This window comes from Toxotes jaculatrix, chromosome 3, assembly GCF_017976425.1.
Source record: "Toxotes jaculatrix isolate fToxJac2 chromosome 3, fToxJac2.pri, whole genome shotgun sequence".
NCBI classification, from domain to species: Eukaryota; Metazoa; Chordata; class Actinopteri; family Toxotidae; genus Toxotes; species Toxotes jaculatrix.
Window position 1 is genome coordinate 18,440,334 of NC_054396.1, and position 17,390 is coordinate 18,457,723.

The following is a 17,390-nucleotide window of genomic DNA, read 5'->3' on the forward strand; positions in this document are numbered from 1 at the left end:
ATTGCTGTGAAAGTTTTGTTGAAACTTTGCTCTTTATCCTAATAAATATGCACTGGAGCAAAAAGAGTGTGAGTAGCTTGACTTCTTTTTTGTCATGATAGAATTTTGCAAGCCAGCACCTCATCAACCCTGCGTTCGTTCTCACCCCCACTTCTTCAAAGCTACACTTCCCCTGTGGAAACTGTGAGTAAACTCAAAAAGAAGTTACTTCACACAAAGCAGCCAGTTCTCCAGTGTTCACAAGGGTTGGATATTCTGTGACAATTACTCTGAGTTGACAGGAGGTTAAAAGCTGGTACTGTGCTCTGAGGCGATCGTTCAGAGTTCAAAACTGTTACAAGTGTAAACTGATGGTTGCTGAGTTACAATAACACCTAATATTAGGTAGAGATTTTTTTTCAGTTTTGCTTACTGTGTTCTCTGTCACAGTGAAGTATCCAAAACTGTCAGAATGACTAACTTGAATATAAGCAAGAGCATGACCGACAACCTGCTGCTGCCATTTTACAGTCTGATAACTGTTCAGTGTTTGGCTCTAATTCCCTCTTTCTTTCTTTAGTGGAAATATTCGTGGGTATTTCAGATGTCTTTTCTAAGCAATGTAAAAATATCAGTATGCTGCAGCTCTTCTCAGTACAAACAGGTTGCAAATTCACAAGTAAGTAGCTCCAAATGTTGACACCTGTGCCAACATGTGCATGCTCACACTCACACTTTCAGCACGCATGTTGGCTGTGCGTACCATGCGTGAGCATCAGTGTCTCAGTGAATTATTAATAGATGTAATGTGATGACAGATGACTCGGTGCACCCCGTCCCTCCCCATCCCTGATCCGGCTGTGTCGTCTTGGTTTCCACGGTCAGGAGGAGACGGAGGCCCACGCAGTCTGATTGATTAATTCTGTCAAGCACACTCTTGCTGTCCCTGTACAGTGTCCGGTCTGAGCTCTCCTGCGATCTCTCACAATCACTATCAGCAGGACTGCAAAGTCACAGAACATCTCTGTCATTTCTGAAAGAGTCGAGCCTGCCCGCTGTCCTCCATCTTCTTCAGTTCACTTTACGCTCGCCTCCAATCAAACAGGCCACTTGTCAGGTGCCATTTGTAGTTTTAAATCTCTCTCACAACACGGCATATCATCCACCCACATTTGTTTACAATGCCTACACAAAAGGGTTAGTTTACTATGCTACAACTAGCAGCTGGTTAGCTTAGCTTAGCATAAACACTGGAAACATGGGAAAAACCTGCCAACCAGAACCTCTGAATTTCACAAATTTATAGGTATTTAGAGGTGTTCTTAAGGTTAAAAAATGAATTTTCACACTCAACTGGTTTTTAATTTTGACGTCAGATGTACTGACACAGTGAATGGTTTTAATTCCTGCGACATAAAAGCATGGAGTCAAAGTCATGGAGAAAAACACACAGCTATCTTGCCGATGATGTACTGTTTGAGGAGAGACAATATCAAAACTGTAATGGGTGCTGCCACTGTTGTACAGCATATGTACAGACATTAGAGAAGCTGCCTCAGGTGAGAAGAGCCCAGGTGAGAATACATTACCCTTCAGTTTCACTTCTGGTTTGCTGCACATCTGCTGTCGCTGTGTGGCACCTAAACCTCACAGTGAATCATATCTATTTATATGGGTCGATCATGTGCAGTGCGCCACTGATCTCAGTATGCACACTTGTTTAACTGAGAGGCCTCAGTGCTAACAGCGTTTTTCTTTGTATGTTCTCTGTACGCCTGCTGCTAAAACTAACTGACTAACTTGTGTTGCTTGTCAGGATACTTGCATTTAAAAGAACATTCAACTAGGCCTCGTCCCTTCATTCACATGCCTTATCTCCATGTTTGACCCTGCAACCATCTCCATAACCAACCCAGTGGAGTACTGGGTGTGGATCCATCAAGTGGGGAGAAGCCCAGAGGCAGCCATCCTTCAGCCTGTAAGTGGTATTGGAATAGTATTGAGATCTGTGTAATTGGATTAGACCAACCTTAGTCCCCTCTCTATTCCACCAGTCCCCTCTGTGAAATCATAACTTAAGAGCTTTGACAATGGTAGTTTTGCCGTGCAGCAGCTGATGGGAATGTAACATGATCTCTGTCTGTAGCTCATGGCCTCATCTTCCCTCCCTGAGGCTGGAAAATCCCAGCAGCGGCCTGACTGACAGCTCAACTCTGCCAGGCTTTGACTGACAGTGTACAGGATGTTGCGCAGTCTCAGCTGGTTCTGAGGGGCCCAACTGATCTCAGGCCTCTATGGTGATCATATGGAGCATCACAAAGAGGAGCGCAGTGAAGGGAGGAGGGCTCAGATCAGTCTGGGAGGTCCATCACACCTGTTTGGCTTTATACACATGACAGGTTACATGGAGGGCTGTGTTCTCTCTGGCTGCTCTGGGTTAAAAGGCCTGTCAGACAGGCACTCTTGTAGCATCGCTCAGGTGTGAGCCTGTTGCTCTGATAAATGCGCGCGCACACACATGCACACACATAAAGGCAGACACAACACCACTACAAAGAAACACATGGAAATGCAGTACTGGTGTATGCAATGTGAACAAGTACACAAACACACACAGTACTCAGATGCTACCTGCACATGATTATATACTTGTAAACTCTCTGCTAACACCTCTGCCACAGAATCAAGCCACAGAAGAAGTTGGTGCAAGATTATCTCACTGTATATCTCACTGTGTTTACATTATTTCATACTGTAGCTTCTCTTCGTCCCAAGGCTAGAGAGGAAGTGATAGTGTACATATTTATATTTCTTCAGCGTCTAAAAGCTTGTACTGATTAAATGTGACAGTTTAAACAAAGAATTGTGAAGGGTGTATAATTTAAACCTAAATAAATATTAATTTATTATTGGAAACTTTATCTGCCAAATGTTGAAGTGTATTACTTATACAGATAAATGAACTGGCAAAAAAAAAATCAATTATGAAATATGCTGCAAAACATATCTAGTTGTGGACAGGTGCTGTCAAAGGCTCAGACTCAGCTGGGCAGCAGTGCAGAGATATTCACTTCTAAAGTTTTTGAGCGAGCCTCACAGTACTAACCAATCAGAGAAGGCCAGAAGGGTTGGGAGCTAACGCCTGTCAATCAGTGTGTGTACTTCTTATATACCTTATCTCACACACAGAGGCCTCAATTTAGTATTAGCTCCTGGTTTACATATAAGCCAGCAAGCTCCTGATTCCCACGACTTTGTCGTGTTCACATCAGCGAACATGACAAAGATGAAGGTGAAGGGTTGGGAGGAGCAGTGTGGTTTGCAATTGAGACTCATGCTAGCTATAACTTTTAGTTTTACATGAGTACAACTCAGTGCCGTTCTCAGCGCTTATCTGATTGGCTGCTGCGTCAGCTACTCTAAAAATGGTGAATGGCTAAAAAAAATGATGAGAAAAAAATGAGCCCAGGTGTCAGCTTCAATTCACATGGCCACTGAAATAAGCTAAAAATTTCAGACATCAGAGGAAGCTTTCCTAAGTCACATTTCAAACTGCCTCAGAAAACAAAGAGATTTATATAAAATGTCCAGCGGCAACATGGAAGCCTGTCAGCCTACCAGGGTTTGTGTTACATTTTAATTTTGGCACCGACCGTAGAATCAAATCATTGTTTGAGAAGATGGCTGAAGCCAGAGGCAAGAAAGGGAGAGCAGACAGGGACATGGAGTGGAGAAGATTAAGACAAGAGAAGAGAAAGACTAAACACTGGAGAGGGTTTTTACAAAAAGTAAGTCAGCTTATGTTGCTTCCATTTTTAGGGCACGAGAAACACTGAGTACTCTGCACTTTTAATTACATGATATAGATATTTAGATACCTATTTCAATAGTGGCTGTGTGAAAGCAAGAACACATAGCATCCATAGACTGTGTTAATTAAGATGCCTTCTCCAACTGTTGCACACCACAAACTGTATCTTGTTCATGGCAGAAATAATCCCAGCTAGTGTTGGCCCAGGCAGGTTAAACAAATAAAGGCTCACCTACTGGATTTTTTTTTTTTTCATCTCTTTCCCAGCTATACAAACACAGTCTTTAAAAGATTAAAATGTGTTGCTAATTTCAGAATTAAGGCTAAAGCAACTAAATCCAGAGCACTGAAAAATGCTTCCATCCCCACTATATATCAGTAACTGAGCATTTAGAATCAATGCATATTTTCTCATTAGTAATATAAACATGAATTAGAACGAATCACCCCAAGCAGTATTTAAATAGGTTGCAGAAGAATAATTTCTTCCTGCATGTGTACACACGTCTGCGCACACACATAGACACACAGCTCCTATTTTTTAAATGTGTGGCAGGGAATATATGGGACTAAATAACCATTACAGGGGGTAGAAACAGCCTGGAATATAAAACGCCGTCAATACTACGCTCAGCGGAGTTTGAGACCTTCTTATCTACAGACTGCAATAAGACATGGCTTTCACTTTTCTCTCTGTATGAATAATAAGTCCACATGAATTTATTCGCTTACAGTCTCGAATTTTTAGTTTTAGTGAAAAAAAATAAATCATAACCTACCAAAATGAAACATTAACTTGTTGCATACTATTTTTTGTTAAGGTTTGTATTCTATAATGACATAATGACTCCCTATTTCTTTGCACTGCTCGTTCCCTTTTGCAATTTTACCATTCGACTCTCTCTTCTCCCTCCTTTCTTCTTTTGATTTCTTTCCCCAAATTCTTTTTCTACCTCCCTCTTCCCCCCAACCCCTCTGCTCCCTCTCTCCTACCCTCCCGCTTGCTGCTCATTTTTAAATCTATGAATTTCTGAACATCATTTTCTTGATTTTTCCACGCCCCAGGGAGACATTCTCATTCCAGCCCTTCTCTTTTTTCACCTCATTTCCTCCCTCCTGAGTGAATCTCCCAGACAGGATGTGAGGTGACAGTGTGGTTCATGGAGGTTAGGGTGGGGAGGTGTGTGTGTGTGTGTGTGTGTGTGTTGAGAGAGGTGGAAGTGGTGAAGGTGGGGGTGTAAGTACTGCCTCTCACTCTTCTCTGAAAAAAAAAAAAAAAAACAGGGTTGGAGGGTCAGTGCTCTTCCTAATCCAATCCTACACATGACCACGGGGAGACGTACAGTAATGCCGTCTTCCCTTTCAGGATCCAAGCTGTAGAATTAACTGTGCGCCTTTGAGAGACTTCTGCTCCTTGGCATGAATGTGCCTCATCCCGCAAGACCTCATGCTCTTGAAAGATATACACTTCTGCCCCTTTATAAGGCTTCAGCCGTGTTAAGAAATGTCCATCCTTTCACCTTGAGCGACCATATCTGGGCAGAAACAGCAGAAAGAAAAGTGGACAGTCCCTCATACAGCCCCCTCCATTAAATGAGGTGCCACATGGATGAAATTCAAATTATACCTTCCACGTTCTCACACACACTGATGAAACCCTTACACACACATAAACTGAAAGCTCAGTGCCCGTTAGAGCAAGAAGATGGTTTTGAATATATATATATACCATAGCTTCTGTGTGTGTAGCTCCTGCACCATATGATGAAAAAGATCACAGTGATTAAAAGGAATCAGCGTTTGTGTGCAGATGAGTGTGCGACTGTACAGTGTGTGTATATGTGGGTGGAGATGATGAGAATCACCAAACTGATTAAAAGGACTGCCTTACAGTCATTGTGAGGGGAAAAAGGGTGAATTAAGCTTTAAAAAGCAATAAATACAAATTCTAATCAGATAATTTAGGAAATATAAGCTCTCAACATGTCCTGCAATTTTACTTTCTTGCATAGAAAGACCCCTAAACAGAAAATCCACTTTTTCAGAATTAGTACAAATGCTCCTTTCCTTTATCTCCAGCATCTTAAAAATTTTAAATTAATTGTGTATACGTTTCTCATTTTTCTTCACTCCACCGAACTTTGACAACCCCCCCTTCTTCTCTAAGGGGTTAGAGGTTCCCCATTGTGAGAGCAAAACAAAATTTTTAATTAATCACAGGACTGTCTGAGCATAACAGTGGGAATAATTATATCCCAACATGCAGGACATGGAAATGACAACCTCTGAAATAACCCTTCTTCTCACAGACAACACAAACTATCCTTCAGAACATACGTCCCCAACACTGAACAGAAAAAAAAGGTAAAGAAAATTATCTCCATTTCTGTCACTGAGAAACTTAAAATTGTATTCAATAGTTCCTATTAAAAGTATAAAGTCGATACTTTATTGACAAATGTTATTTTGATTATTGATTATTGATATTGATTTTGGCCTCATTAGCCAAGTGGACAAGCCTTGAAAATAAAGTAGATTTCACCTAATCAGAATGCCAACAGAGAAAGGAAGATAAGGAGAGAGAGAGAGAGAGAGAGAGAGAGAGAGAGAGAGAGAGAGAGAGAGAGAGAGAGAGAGAGAGAGAGAGAGAGAGATCCACCATGTATGTGTGCGTCTATGCTGAAGACTATAGTATGCATTTGTACACAGGTGTTGTGATGTGCAGAGCATCGTCCTCTTACCTCCAGGGCTTTCCTTTTACTGTTGAGCAGTTTGGAGATGTCCCGTGCCACTCTCTCCACCAAGTCCTTGGGGTTGTTTCTCTTGATTTCAAACTGGCTCTTCTTCTCATTATAAATCTGCAGATGGAGAACACAGGGAATCAAAGGTCAGCTGACCGGAACTATTAGCTTAATTAAGAGGATCACAGAGGAGCTGTTTGTTTATTCTCAAGGTAGCACACACGATGATAAACATTTACTGTAGAACAGGCAGAACACAGCCTGCCATTACACTCATAAGCCTCAGCACTGTAGCAGAATTAAATACAGAACAGAGCCTTAATGGCAAAGCACTTAGCTAGCCAGCTGCAGTCTGGCAGTCAGGATCAAATTAAATAAACGCAAACTCCAGCAGATCCTCACTGCTGGGGAGAACACCTTGTATTTCCACAATGTTAACTCCTCTGGCACTAAGACAAGCAGCCTTATTTACAGCTTGGTGACAACATATTTGTGACTTAATCCATTGGGTTACTGAAGGTTATCCTAAACCCAACCAGCAGTAGAATTTTTGCAACCAATGAAGGACCTTGGTTAAAGTGAAAATAGCAATTACAACATTTCCACAAAGAAACTGCAACATATAAAGCACTCTTACTGGGGCATTAGGAAGAATAAAACCAGGTAAGACCCATTATACAAACTCAGACTTTGCAAACCTTATAAAACAAGTAAGAGAAATGGGTTTGGGATGGGACGTTTGGAAAGGACGGGCATCCAGAGGCAGAACGATGGATGCCTGGACCGCTGACAGAGGAAAGTACTTGGGAGATTAGTCTGCTACCCCTGGAAGAATTGTGGCTGACTCAGCGGCCAGGGCTCTCTATAGGATCTGTAGTCTACAACAGAGCCCTGCCCGAGGGATTACCACTTATCCTGCTGCCCTAAGACACTGCAAGACCCACTTTCACACCATAAAACCATTTTGTATAGTTCTTCCGAAGGAAAACCAGGAAAAGCCTGTTGTTGAATATTTCAAAGCAATTAGTCTGAAATGCAAGGATGAAATGCTGCATTTACTTCTGTTGTGCGTCTAGTTTAAATGGCCTTACTGTGAGTTGCTAGAAACTGAGCTCTTCAATCTATCAATCATTTACTCAAGTAATTGCACACTTTACATTGAACTATTGATATGTGAGAATATACTGCAGTGAATTCCACAGAGAACAAGTAAAATCAAGACTATAAAGATGCATGTTAAGATTTAAGTCAAAAAGTGAATCTGAAGCCACAGCAGCCTGAACAAAAGATGTCATACTTGTTTTAGGTGTAGCCAGTGATTAAATTTGATTGATCTTGCGATTCTGGTGGGAGGACTTTTGTGAGATGTGTCATTATGTACTTTTAAAAAAAATAAATAAATAAAAAAAAGTTAATTAATTATAAAATCTTGACATCTCTTCTAAAGAAGTTTGCCAGTATAGGGACTTCAATGCAGTTTCTTAGGTCAAACTAAGAATTTTAAAGAGGCTGATTTCAGGTTTCTGTTTATTTCTTACAAAAAAAACCTCTCAAATTGTGACAACTGACACAATTTGACAGCATAGTTGTAACAGCTCTCTGGGAAAAGGTATAATGGTCAACCATATTACACACAGAGAGCGTTTTTTCTGCTTTTAAATATTTAAAATCCTTGAATGAGACACAAACTACACATTTTGACAACAACGTACCAGCTCTACACCACACCACATTACAGATTGACCTCAGACACTGGGATGTTACTGGGACACACCTTAGACAACAAGACTTTAGACCAGCCTGGTCAGTAGGACTAAGAAGAAAAAACAAACATGGAAGCTCTCAGTCAAACTTTATTACTTGCAGCTGTGTGTATACCATTATGCAGAGGAAAAACTTACCAGCCTCTTGCAGGCCACCTGCACTTTGTGGGTTGATCAGTTTGAACTGCTCACAGTGAGCAAGCCTTTGTTTGCATTTATCATGTGATTCAGGTTATGAACCAATTAAACTAACCTATTGTTGCCTGGGGTTTCAGTGACTATTTATCGTGTTTGAGATTCAATTGTTGATCTCCACACACGACACGGCACACATATCAAACAGATCAAACATGACGCGTTGGCACGTTGCCTGACTCTGAGGTCTAATGACTGAATGTCTACCAATCAAACATTCTCACAGTTCTTTTAAAACTGTCAAAGTAAGGATCTCTCGCTCCGTTATGAAATATTATGTCTGTGGGATTGATGTGTTGATATGCAGCAATTAGGAAAGGAAAACGCTGGCGTCCATATGATCCATCTCTGTCGAACTGAAAGCTGGGCAGGCAGCCAGAGACAGTTTCCTTCCACTGGCCCAATGAGCAGGCAAACCTGGCCCCAGAAGCTCAGACCATGCCAACCAAGCACTCTGGCGAGATTGCCTGGTGTCTTATTTTGGCAGCCCACTGTGGGATCAGAGATCCTGCTTAGTTTCAAACAACACTTCTACTTCTCAGAGCGAAATGTGAAGGTGCAATCTGCAGACAAGGCAACAGAAAAATATATTCATAAAATTCATATATTCAATGATTTTTAATAAGTGAAACCAGTGGTTCAATTCTTTTAGTTGGGCTCTTTTCATTTTGTGATTCAGATTCTGAAAAAGTCATTAGTCTGCAATTCAATAGTCTCTGCGTGCACACACAGACATACACATATTAGTCATTACCCCTAAGATCTAAATGAGGCAGCCCTCAGACATCAGAACAATAATCATGTCAGTATTTGCACACATGAACCTAACTGCACATTTGCACATACACATATATACACATAAACACTCATCAGCACACACCATTTCAGAGGGATTTTTCTCAAGGTGGAAGAAGCCATTAAGGAAATCTTATTAAACCATAAAACAAGAGTGAAGTTTTCTCTGCTCCATTGACAGACTACAAACCCCTGACTCTTTTAAGCGATGCATTTTTCAAGTCGATTTAAAAACCATGTCAAATTTGTTTTTAAATCAATATTCATTCCCTTAATGTGGGGTAGTGCTTTCTGGTTCTGCCTCTCTCTGGAAGATTCATAGCAGTCTTGGGGACATTACAGGCAGAGCCTTCTCTACTCTGAGCTTAGAAAACAAAACACAGTAGGCAGAGTGAGAGATCAATAAGACTCATTTTGCTTCATGTGGGGATTCAAAAAACATGTTTTATTTGTTATTTGTTATAATTCACAGTAAGGTCCATTTCTTGTGTGAATCCATTAAAAAAATATCTCAGGGAGCATTTTTCAGGGAAAAAAAAACAAAATGTTGTAATGCAACTTCCGTTATTTATGCTGAATGCTTATTCTATACAGTATTTAGGGATTTAAATTGATTTCGGTGTACCGTTTGTGTAGTCTCCGCTACTATAATCATCAAACAGCCTCATTGGAAAATGCACTGCTTAATTACCTCCTCAAAGCATACAGTCAGCAAACCATTGAGAAATTAAGTCAACCACTGTCATTGTGGTCCAGAATACATGAAAATTAGCAGCAGTAACACATGCTCAGTGAGTAAATGCACAGCAGCTCCCAGGTCACAAACAAAAGCAGAGGAATTATTAAACTGGATTTGTTCGGTATTATTTATATTATAGGTTACAGCTTATCCCTAAGTATCCCCTCTTGACCTATATGGATTCTGTTGCACGTAACACACTGTGGTTCACCAGAGGACAGAAAATAAAAGCTCACAGGGCTGGACAATGATTCAATATTACCTTTTATCATCTCTGCAAATAACTTTGTGCTAAGATTTGCATACTGAGATGGTTTTGAATCTACAATAATAAGAAGCTCAATTCAACACAAATCTGTCTCACTGTATTCATCTTCAATACTAGGGGAAAAAGTAATTTGTTACGTAAGTACAGTAGTAAAAACACAAACAAAAAAACTTCAAAGTTTTTGATTTTAAATCGTGCACAAAATGTCATAACATGACATTAAAAACTTTACGCTTTGATTCGATATCATGTTGATAATTTTGTCCTCACTGCCCACTTTAACCATAAATCTAGCAGTTGTTAGATCAGTGTCATATACCTGAACGGCAGTGTGCTCCCTCAGTTTAAATGGGCATGACACCAGTGTACTGTATCCACCTACACAGTTTGTTCCATTCCCCAGTGACCTATGTCTATTATGTATCATGTGCCGCCACATAAACAGCACTGGTATCAGTTACTCTGCCATTTTATATGTGAACCGCTATGGATGTTTGCCTGAGGAAAACCTGTTTTATCCATTTTATCGCTCTACATGGACTAATAAAAAAATACAAAAGAGAGACAAATAAAGATAGATAGTTCTGCAGGGTGCTCATCTCTCTGACAGGTTGGCCATTACAGGCTCCTGTAACTGGCAGATGAGGTTCCTGTCCATTCTGAGAGAAGATTGAGCTGTGCTGTCAACCAGACAGAGCTCTGGCCCAGAGAAAAGCAGCCAGCCAATGAGCATTAGGCTGGAGAAGCAATGGGCTCAGACAGACAGCACATGGTAATGCTGGCCACGATAGGCCTGTGGAGCTTTAAATCCCCTTCAGCTAGAAGTTGGTCACTGAAGTTGTGAAATAAATAGTGGTGGAGTAAAAAAGCAATTCCATGTCTGAAAATTGTATTTAGAGGCAGTACTTGACAAAATGAACCCAGTTATCTTTCGTCACTGTATATAGTGTAGCCACAACAATGCCTGTCTCAAATACCTGTAAATTCTCACTAATTTATTCAGTTATTTATTTGAAATATGTTGACTGATGTTCTTACTCCCTCAAAGACTACGGGCATGTTTTACTCCCATTTACATTACAGAAATGTCAGTTCTAAGCAGCACTTTATAAAAAATAATGGACTCAAAACAGGAGGGAAAAAAAAAGGATACAATAAGCATAACTGTTTTGTGGTGCCCATCATTTTTATAAAGAGGACTTATAATTCATGGATTGGAAAGGCTGCAGAGCAAATTAGCTGTGTTAATCAGTTATGCTGTTGGCTCGAGGCTGTGACGTCTGGACAGCTTTCTGTGTAGGGCTGTCATTCTCACAGGAAAAGAGGAGAGGTGGCTCCGAAGACTTCCACTGACGGCCAATCGGACCTTCTGCTGCTAACGCTCACACAGGATATGACAGAACTAGCTATGCCAATCGCCACCAATATGCTTGCTCTGGCAGGCAGGACACTCAAGTACACACTGAGAATCACGCAGACAGTGAGACATGCAAATGTACACGTGCGCAAACTCACATTCAAGCCCTCTGTGCAGCTCACACACGTCACACATACTCACATTCTCATCATTAGCCATGATGACTGGTTCCAGTGTGCCAAGCTCTGAGTGTCACTGTAAACACACAGATGGGAAGACAGAGGGTGGCGAGACTCCAGAAAATTACTGTTAAAAAGTGGTATGCAGATTCAGCTGGCTCCCAGTGTTCATCAAAGAAGTCCACTGTTTTGCAAGTCAATCCCCCTGCTCCTCAGCTCCGGTTACATCGTAGAAAAAAAAGACTTGTTAATGCTGCATAAAATTTCAATACCGACTTGTGTTATCGCACAACCGTGGATTTTTCAAAATGTTCCTCCTGTCATCAAAACAGTAGAAGAAAGTCAAAACAGTAAAAATGATAACAAATGATAAAAGATTTCTGTCTGCCTCTGCCACTTTGTTTAAAGACTTATTTGTTGACTTTTTCACTATGTTCGCTGGTAGCACTGATGTTCTTTGGTAGTGTTGATGTTATTGTCCTTTTGCCTGTGTCTAAGAGAGAGGACTGCTTATCTCTCTGTGAAGTCAGCCACAATAGGCCGCGTCTGGCTGCAACAGAGCGGAGGTTGACAGAGACAGATGCCACATCATTAAGGAATATTAGTGGGCTCTGCCGAGCAGACCCAGCTTCCACGGGCCCCAGGAAGAGTGCAATAAGAGTGAAGACATAGGGAGCAGAAGCCCCTCAGAGGAGCTCGATAAGATACAACACACCAGAAGCCTCTCGTAGTTCAATAGTATAGACTGGGAGCCTCCAGAGGAGTCCAGTCAGGCAGAGAAACACTGACTGCTACTGTCTCAGGGAGACGGAGGAGGAAAAAAAGAGACAGATGAGTGCGTCAACAAAGGGCAACACGTATACAGCTAATCTGCCACCTGCTTTCACAGCTACCAGGGTTTGGTATTGTATCATACCAGCTGAACACAATATAGTCCACCATGTGAATAACGTCATCAACAGTTCTGTATGAGACACAAAACAAGACTCCTGAGGACTAATTTTCCTTTTGAGTTTCAAAGATTTCCTTTGAGTTACTGGATTTTTATTCAGTGAATGCTACAGCAAATTGACCATTCATCAATCCCTCCCCCAAACAGTGATTATCCAATCATACCTTAGCAACTAGGCACAGCGGGCCCGTCAAGCTTTGAATTTCTCCACATGAAGAAGCATGGAGCTCCACTAAGAGCAATACTGGACATTTAAAGAGTGGAGGGTGGAGTCTTTTTTTTTCTTATCTTTGGTCTTTCAAACACCAAAAACACAAGAGCAGTTGCAAAAGGAGTGGATTAAATCATATGTTTTTAACCTCTCTAGCTCCTACCATTAACATGTCCAGCTAACCAGTTTACTGACCTACAGTAATAATCAAACGCTGCTTCCGAGGACCACATCATTAACTAACAAGATCGCATTAGTTTGAATTACACTGAAAAAAAAAAGCCCCATTCATGACCAACGCTTTCACTGTGTGGTAGCACAACACTGGTCCTGTATGATACCAGAGTTTACGGTAATGTCAGCAGCTCTGTGCTTCTGTGTATTTGGTTTGGGAAAGTTTACACTCCAGCAGGCTCACCCATCATCACCCAAGACAGTGTGTTTGCCACACAATGCACTGGTTAGTCCCCATCCTGAAGCCTTTTCTCATTTAATGTTAAAACAGCTTCAGCTGGAAACATTCAGTCAGCTGGATATGACATTTACAACCAGCTAATTGTGCCAAATTTTTCCAGTATCCACTGTCATTTCAGCCAGCAAAATCAAAGGTCGCCAGCATGAAATGAGAAGCCTACTTTCTGTCTAAGATCAAGGACTCACTGTTTCAAAAATGACAACAAATTTTGAGAGATACCACCATTGTCAATGTGTAAAATACATGCAGTATGTGCAGGACCAGAATGGAAACTTTACAGGCAAGAGTACCTATGGGGGGTGGGGGCACAGTGTCTGTTGTCTGTCAGTTGATACTCACACACCCGTGCCAGACAGATTAACAAGTAACATCCTGTTAATTGTGAAATGGCAGCTATTTACAAGCTGAGATACCCAAGGCCATACAGGTTAATTTTGCATATATATCTACTGTTGATACAAGATGTGTAAATAACCAAATTCAAACAGGAAATTCCTAAAGTCAAAAACTTCAAAAGCCAGTATTGTAACAGAGCAAGCAGAAGAAACAGACATGATTCCAACATAGTCTCAGAGGCAACACAGGGTGTCAGTGCCAAGACAAAGTAACTCAGAGCAGGCTGCATCCGGGCAGTCGTCAAAGAAAACAAAAGCTGGGCTAAATATTTACATACACCCCTTAGGGAGAGCTGGAGATTAGAGCGAGAAAGAAACAGAGAGATGACATGGAGCGGAGGTAGGGTGGATTGGCTTCTATAACATTATCACAGGGATTGTGAACTGGTGATATAAAGAGGTCTGAACAAAGAAGAACATTATTTACACAACCGCAGCCACACACGTAAACAAACACCCCAAAGAGACTTTGCATACGCTCAGCCTTGTCTAATCTCCATGCGGAAATAGCGTATTCACCTGCAGGTACTCTATAGTCTCATTCCAATGTCATCAGGGTATTTGAGCTTGCTGTCTTCACTGCTTCATTGCATCTCATCAACATCCTGAGTGATCCAATTATCATCTTCATCCAGAGTTCACTTTTTTAAGATTCCACAAGATTTCGGGGCCCCACAAAAGTGCTTGCAGTTCTAGAGTTAGTGATTACTATAGTTTTGAGATTTGTTATTCAGTGCCATAACTGATTGATCAATGTAGTCCACCTTAACCAATCAACAGACAATCAAAATCCTTAGTAAACTGATCTTTAACACTGTTTTACATTATAATTGATCCATTTCTGCTCCCAAATGAACAGATAAAAAAAAAAGAAAACATTTTCTCCAAACAGATAAAGCATGCCAGTATGACAGTGTATGAGAGGGGATATTCACTATGCCAAGCCACAGACGGTGCATACCAACAGGCAAACAAGACCAGATGGACAGATGGAGCCCACAGCGATCTTTTAACTGCCCGGTTTTGTATCTATTCATTAATTAGCCCTGTCAGCAGAACCAAAGGGTCATGCAGAAGCGGTGTGTAATAGCAGGATTCAGCAAGACTTGCTCCGTGCAAACCAGCCAACCAGTTGGCAACTATCAGACAGAAGGATTCATAGTAAGTGACTTATTGGAGTGGGGAAGGACGAAAAGAAATGTGGGGCAGCCTCCACCCTGCACCTCTCCTCCCTTCCATCCTCAGTCAGGGTATTTGTCTTTTAGACAGAGATAAACTGCAGCCCTTTTATTAACTTGCTGATGGTAGGGAATTGTTTTTCCCATCCACTAGGTTTTCTCAAATAGACAGCTGCAAAAATATCCTCCCTATAATTCTTCCCTTCACTATTTTTTCTTATTTTCTTGACTTCTTCTACCCCCTCCACATGCTCACTCACTATTCAATACTTCATGTAGCTGCAACACTGCCTGCATATTGTTACAGCCGCGTCTCAGACAGGGGCTTCTGTATATCAAACATACAATCATCCAAATTTTATCCCCCATCACATCACATTAACTCCTGTGCAAATTTCATAGACAACCTATTTTTCCACAACAAAAACAAGAAACAAAAGTTAAAAAAAAAATAACCATTAAAAATGAGAGCTATGGTATAATGTATTACATTTTTCCTTCAATTAGTAGGAACCAGTTTTAATAGGAAGTCTTATTTAATGACCTGCATGCATCTGCAGGCACACACACACACTATATCACATGAATAGTAAAACTGTTTCCTCAGCTTACCTATCCACTTGACCTGTTGCACAACTGTTAATGAGAAACACCTTGCAAAGTTCTGTCTCTGTCAGTGATGTTATGTGACCTTGACAGTTCTTGAAGGAAACACATTTATGGACTAAATTCATCTACAATCCACTGAGAATCAAGAAACAAGAGGCGGCAACAAAACAGCTGAGTCAAACTATGAAAACATGCAGGCAGCACACCAACATTTATAAAAAAGTAAGCTAATGTAACTACCAAGAGATGTGCATGTCGAGGTAACATCAACATCACTTTCATTCGGCCATCTTTAGTGCTGCTATCAGGAGTAATAAGTAGTTTCCAGGACTAATGTTGTCGGTCCATTAAAATCATCCTCTAGATTTCCGTTGAAGTCAGATCACAGTACTGATGTTATCTTACAACATAGCGTCTCCACTCAGCCTACACCCCGAAAATGAACCATATTTTAGTGAACAAGTGAGTGAAACCACCCTCTGAATGGCTCACTGCTCTGTAGTAAACATCACAGGTAGCTGCAGTAATGCGAGGTTAGCAGGAACGACTGTACTAGATTAAATTACAGAAAGTGGTTCTGTTAAAACAGACAATTTGGAAACTGGATAGCTAACTGGATTTACTGAGGTGAGTCAGTCTGTACTACTGCAAAGCAGAGTGACATGGACACCTGTAACCATGGTAACGATAATGAACTATAATGATGGTGACAGCTGTATCCTCCAAATAAATTGAAGACATAGAGATTAAAAATGTATGGCAAAAACGAGACTAACATGTTAATGACTAAAACTAGATTAAAACAAGAACATTCAAAAGACTAAACTTTGACTGAAACTAAGACACATATTCATCAAAAGACCAAGACTAAAGCTAAATCAACACCAGTGGCCAAAATTCACATAGACTGACTCACAGCAGCAGCAATATAACATGTGATGGGTGTGCATCCGTGTGTGTGTGGGCACGTACATAATTTCTTATGGCGTGTGTGCCCCTTGTTTCTGGATCTATGAGAAAGTGTGCACATTATGTTTTGTTATGTGTGGGAATTTGTGTTTGCATGGTTGTGTTTTTCTGTGTGTGTGTTTATTTGAGTGGGCCGTGGAGGTCCTCCTGCTGAGGAGACAGAGCCCCAGGGGGTTTCTCTCTCTCTCTCTGTGGCGTCTCCTCCACTTCCTCCTCATTTGACTAATTACTGCGCCACTTCCACGCCACTGATGAAGCCTGGCACCTGTCCATCAGTCTAACTGCAAGCTTGGCTTGTTTCAGTCTATTGACACAAACGGCTAGCTAAGCATCCAGCTAGTGCTCTCATCCAGTGCTATCTCCAAATTTCTTAAAGTCAATACAAAACGAAGAAGAACTAACCTACTCTGTCAAAAGTTGCTTTGCTGAACATCCTCTGATCTTAAAGCAAAGATGGTGTTTTCAGTTCAATGTGTTTTTAAATAATCAATGTCCAATTGCATTATTTTTGGTTTGCAGCTCACTGTTCATGGTAATGTTGGTCCTAGGGCATCCGTGCCAGAAAGTATAGGCACCGCTGCTCTTTCACGCCATCTGTCTGTCCTCCTCTGCAGTTCATATCCTCTCAACATCTTTTACACAGATGCTAAATCTGTCCCACACCGCATAAACTACTGCTCCACACATCTCCAACCTCCTCTTCCAAGCTTTAGAAACTATAGATTTTAAAAAATTGTTTTTGTCGTTCTGTTTCCACAGTGTTACACTATATGT

General features: G+C 41.0%; 1 protein-coding gene across 1 annotated transcript in view; it reads right to left on the reverse strand.

Annotated features, from left to right (window-relative positions):
- cacna2d2a (calcium channel, voltage-dependent, alpha 2/delta subunit 2a) overlaps positions 1-17,390 on the reverse strand; it is a 145,755-nt gene that overhangs the window by 99,062 nt on the left and 29,303 nt on the right. The window contains exon 3 of the mRNA XM_041032974.1: positions 6,532-6,648. Coding sequence (XP_040888908.1) covers positions 6,532-6,648 — 117 coding nt within the window. The remainder of the gene's footprint in view (positions 1-6,531; positions 6,649-17,390) is intronic.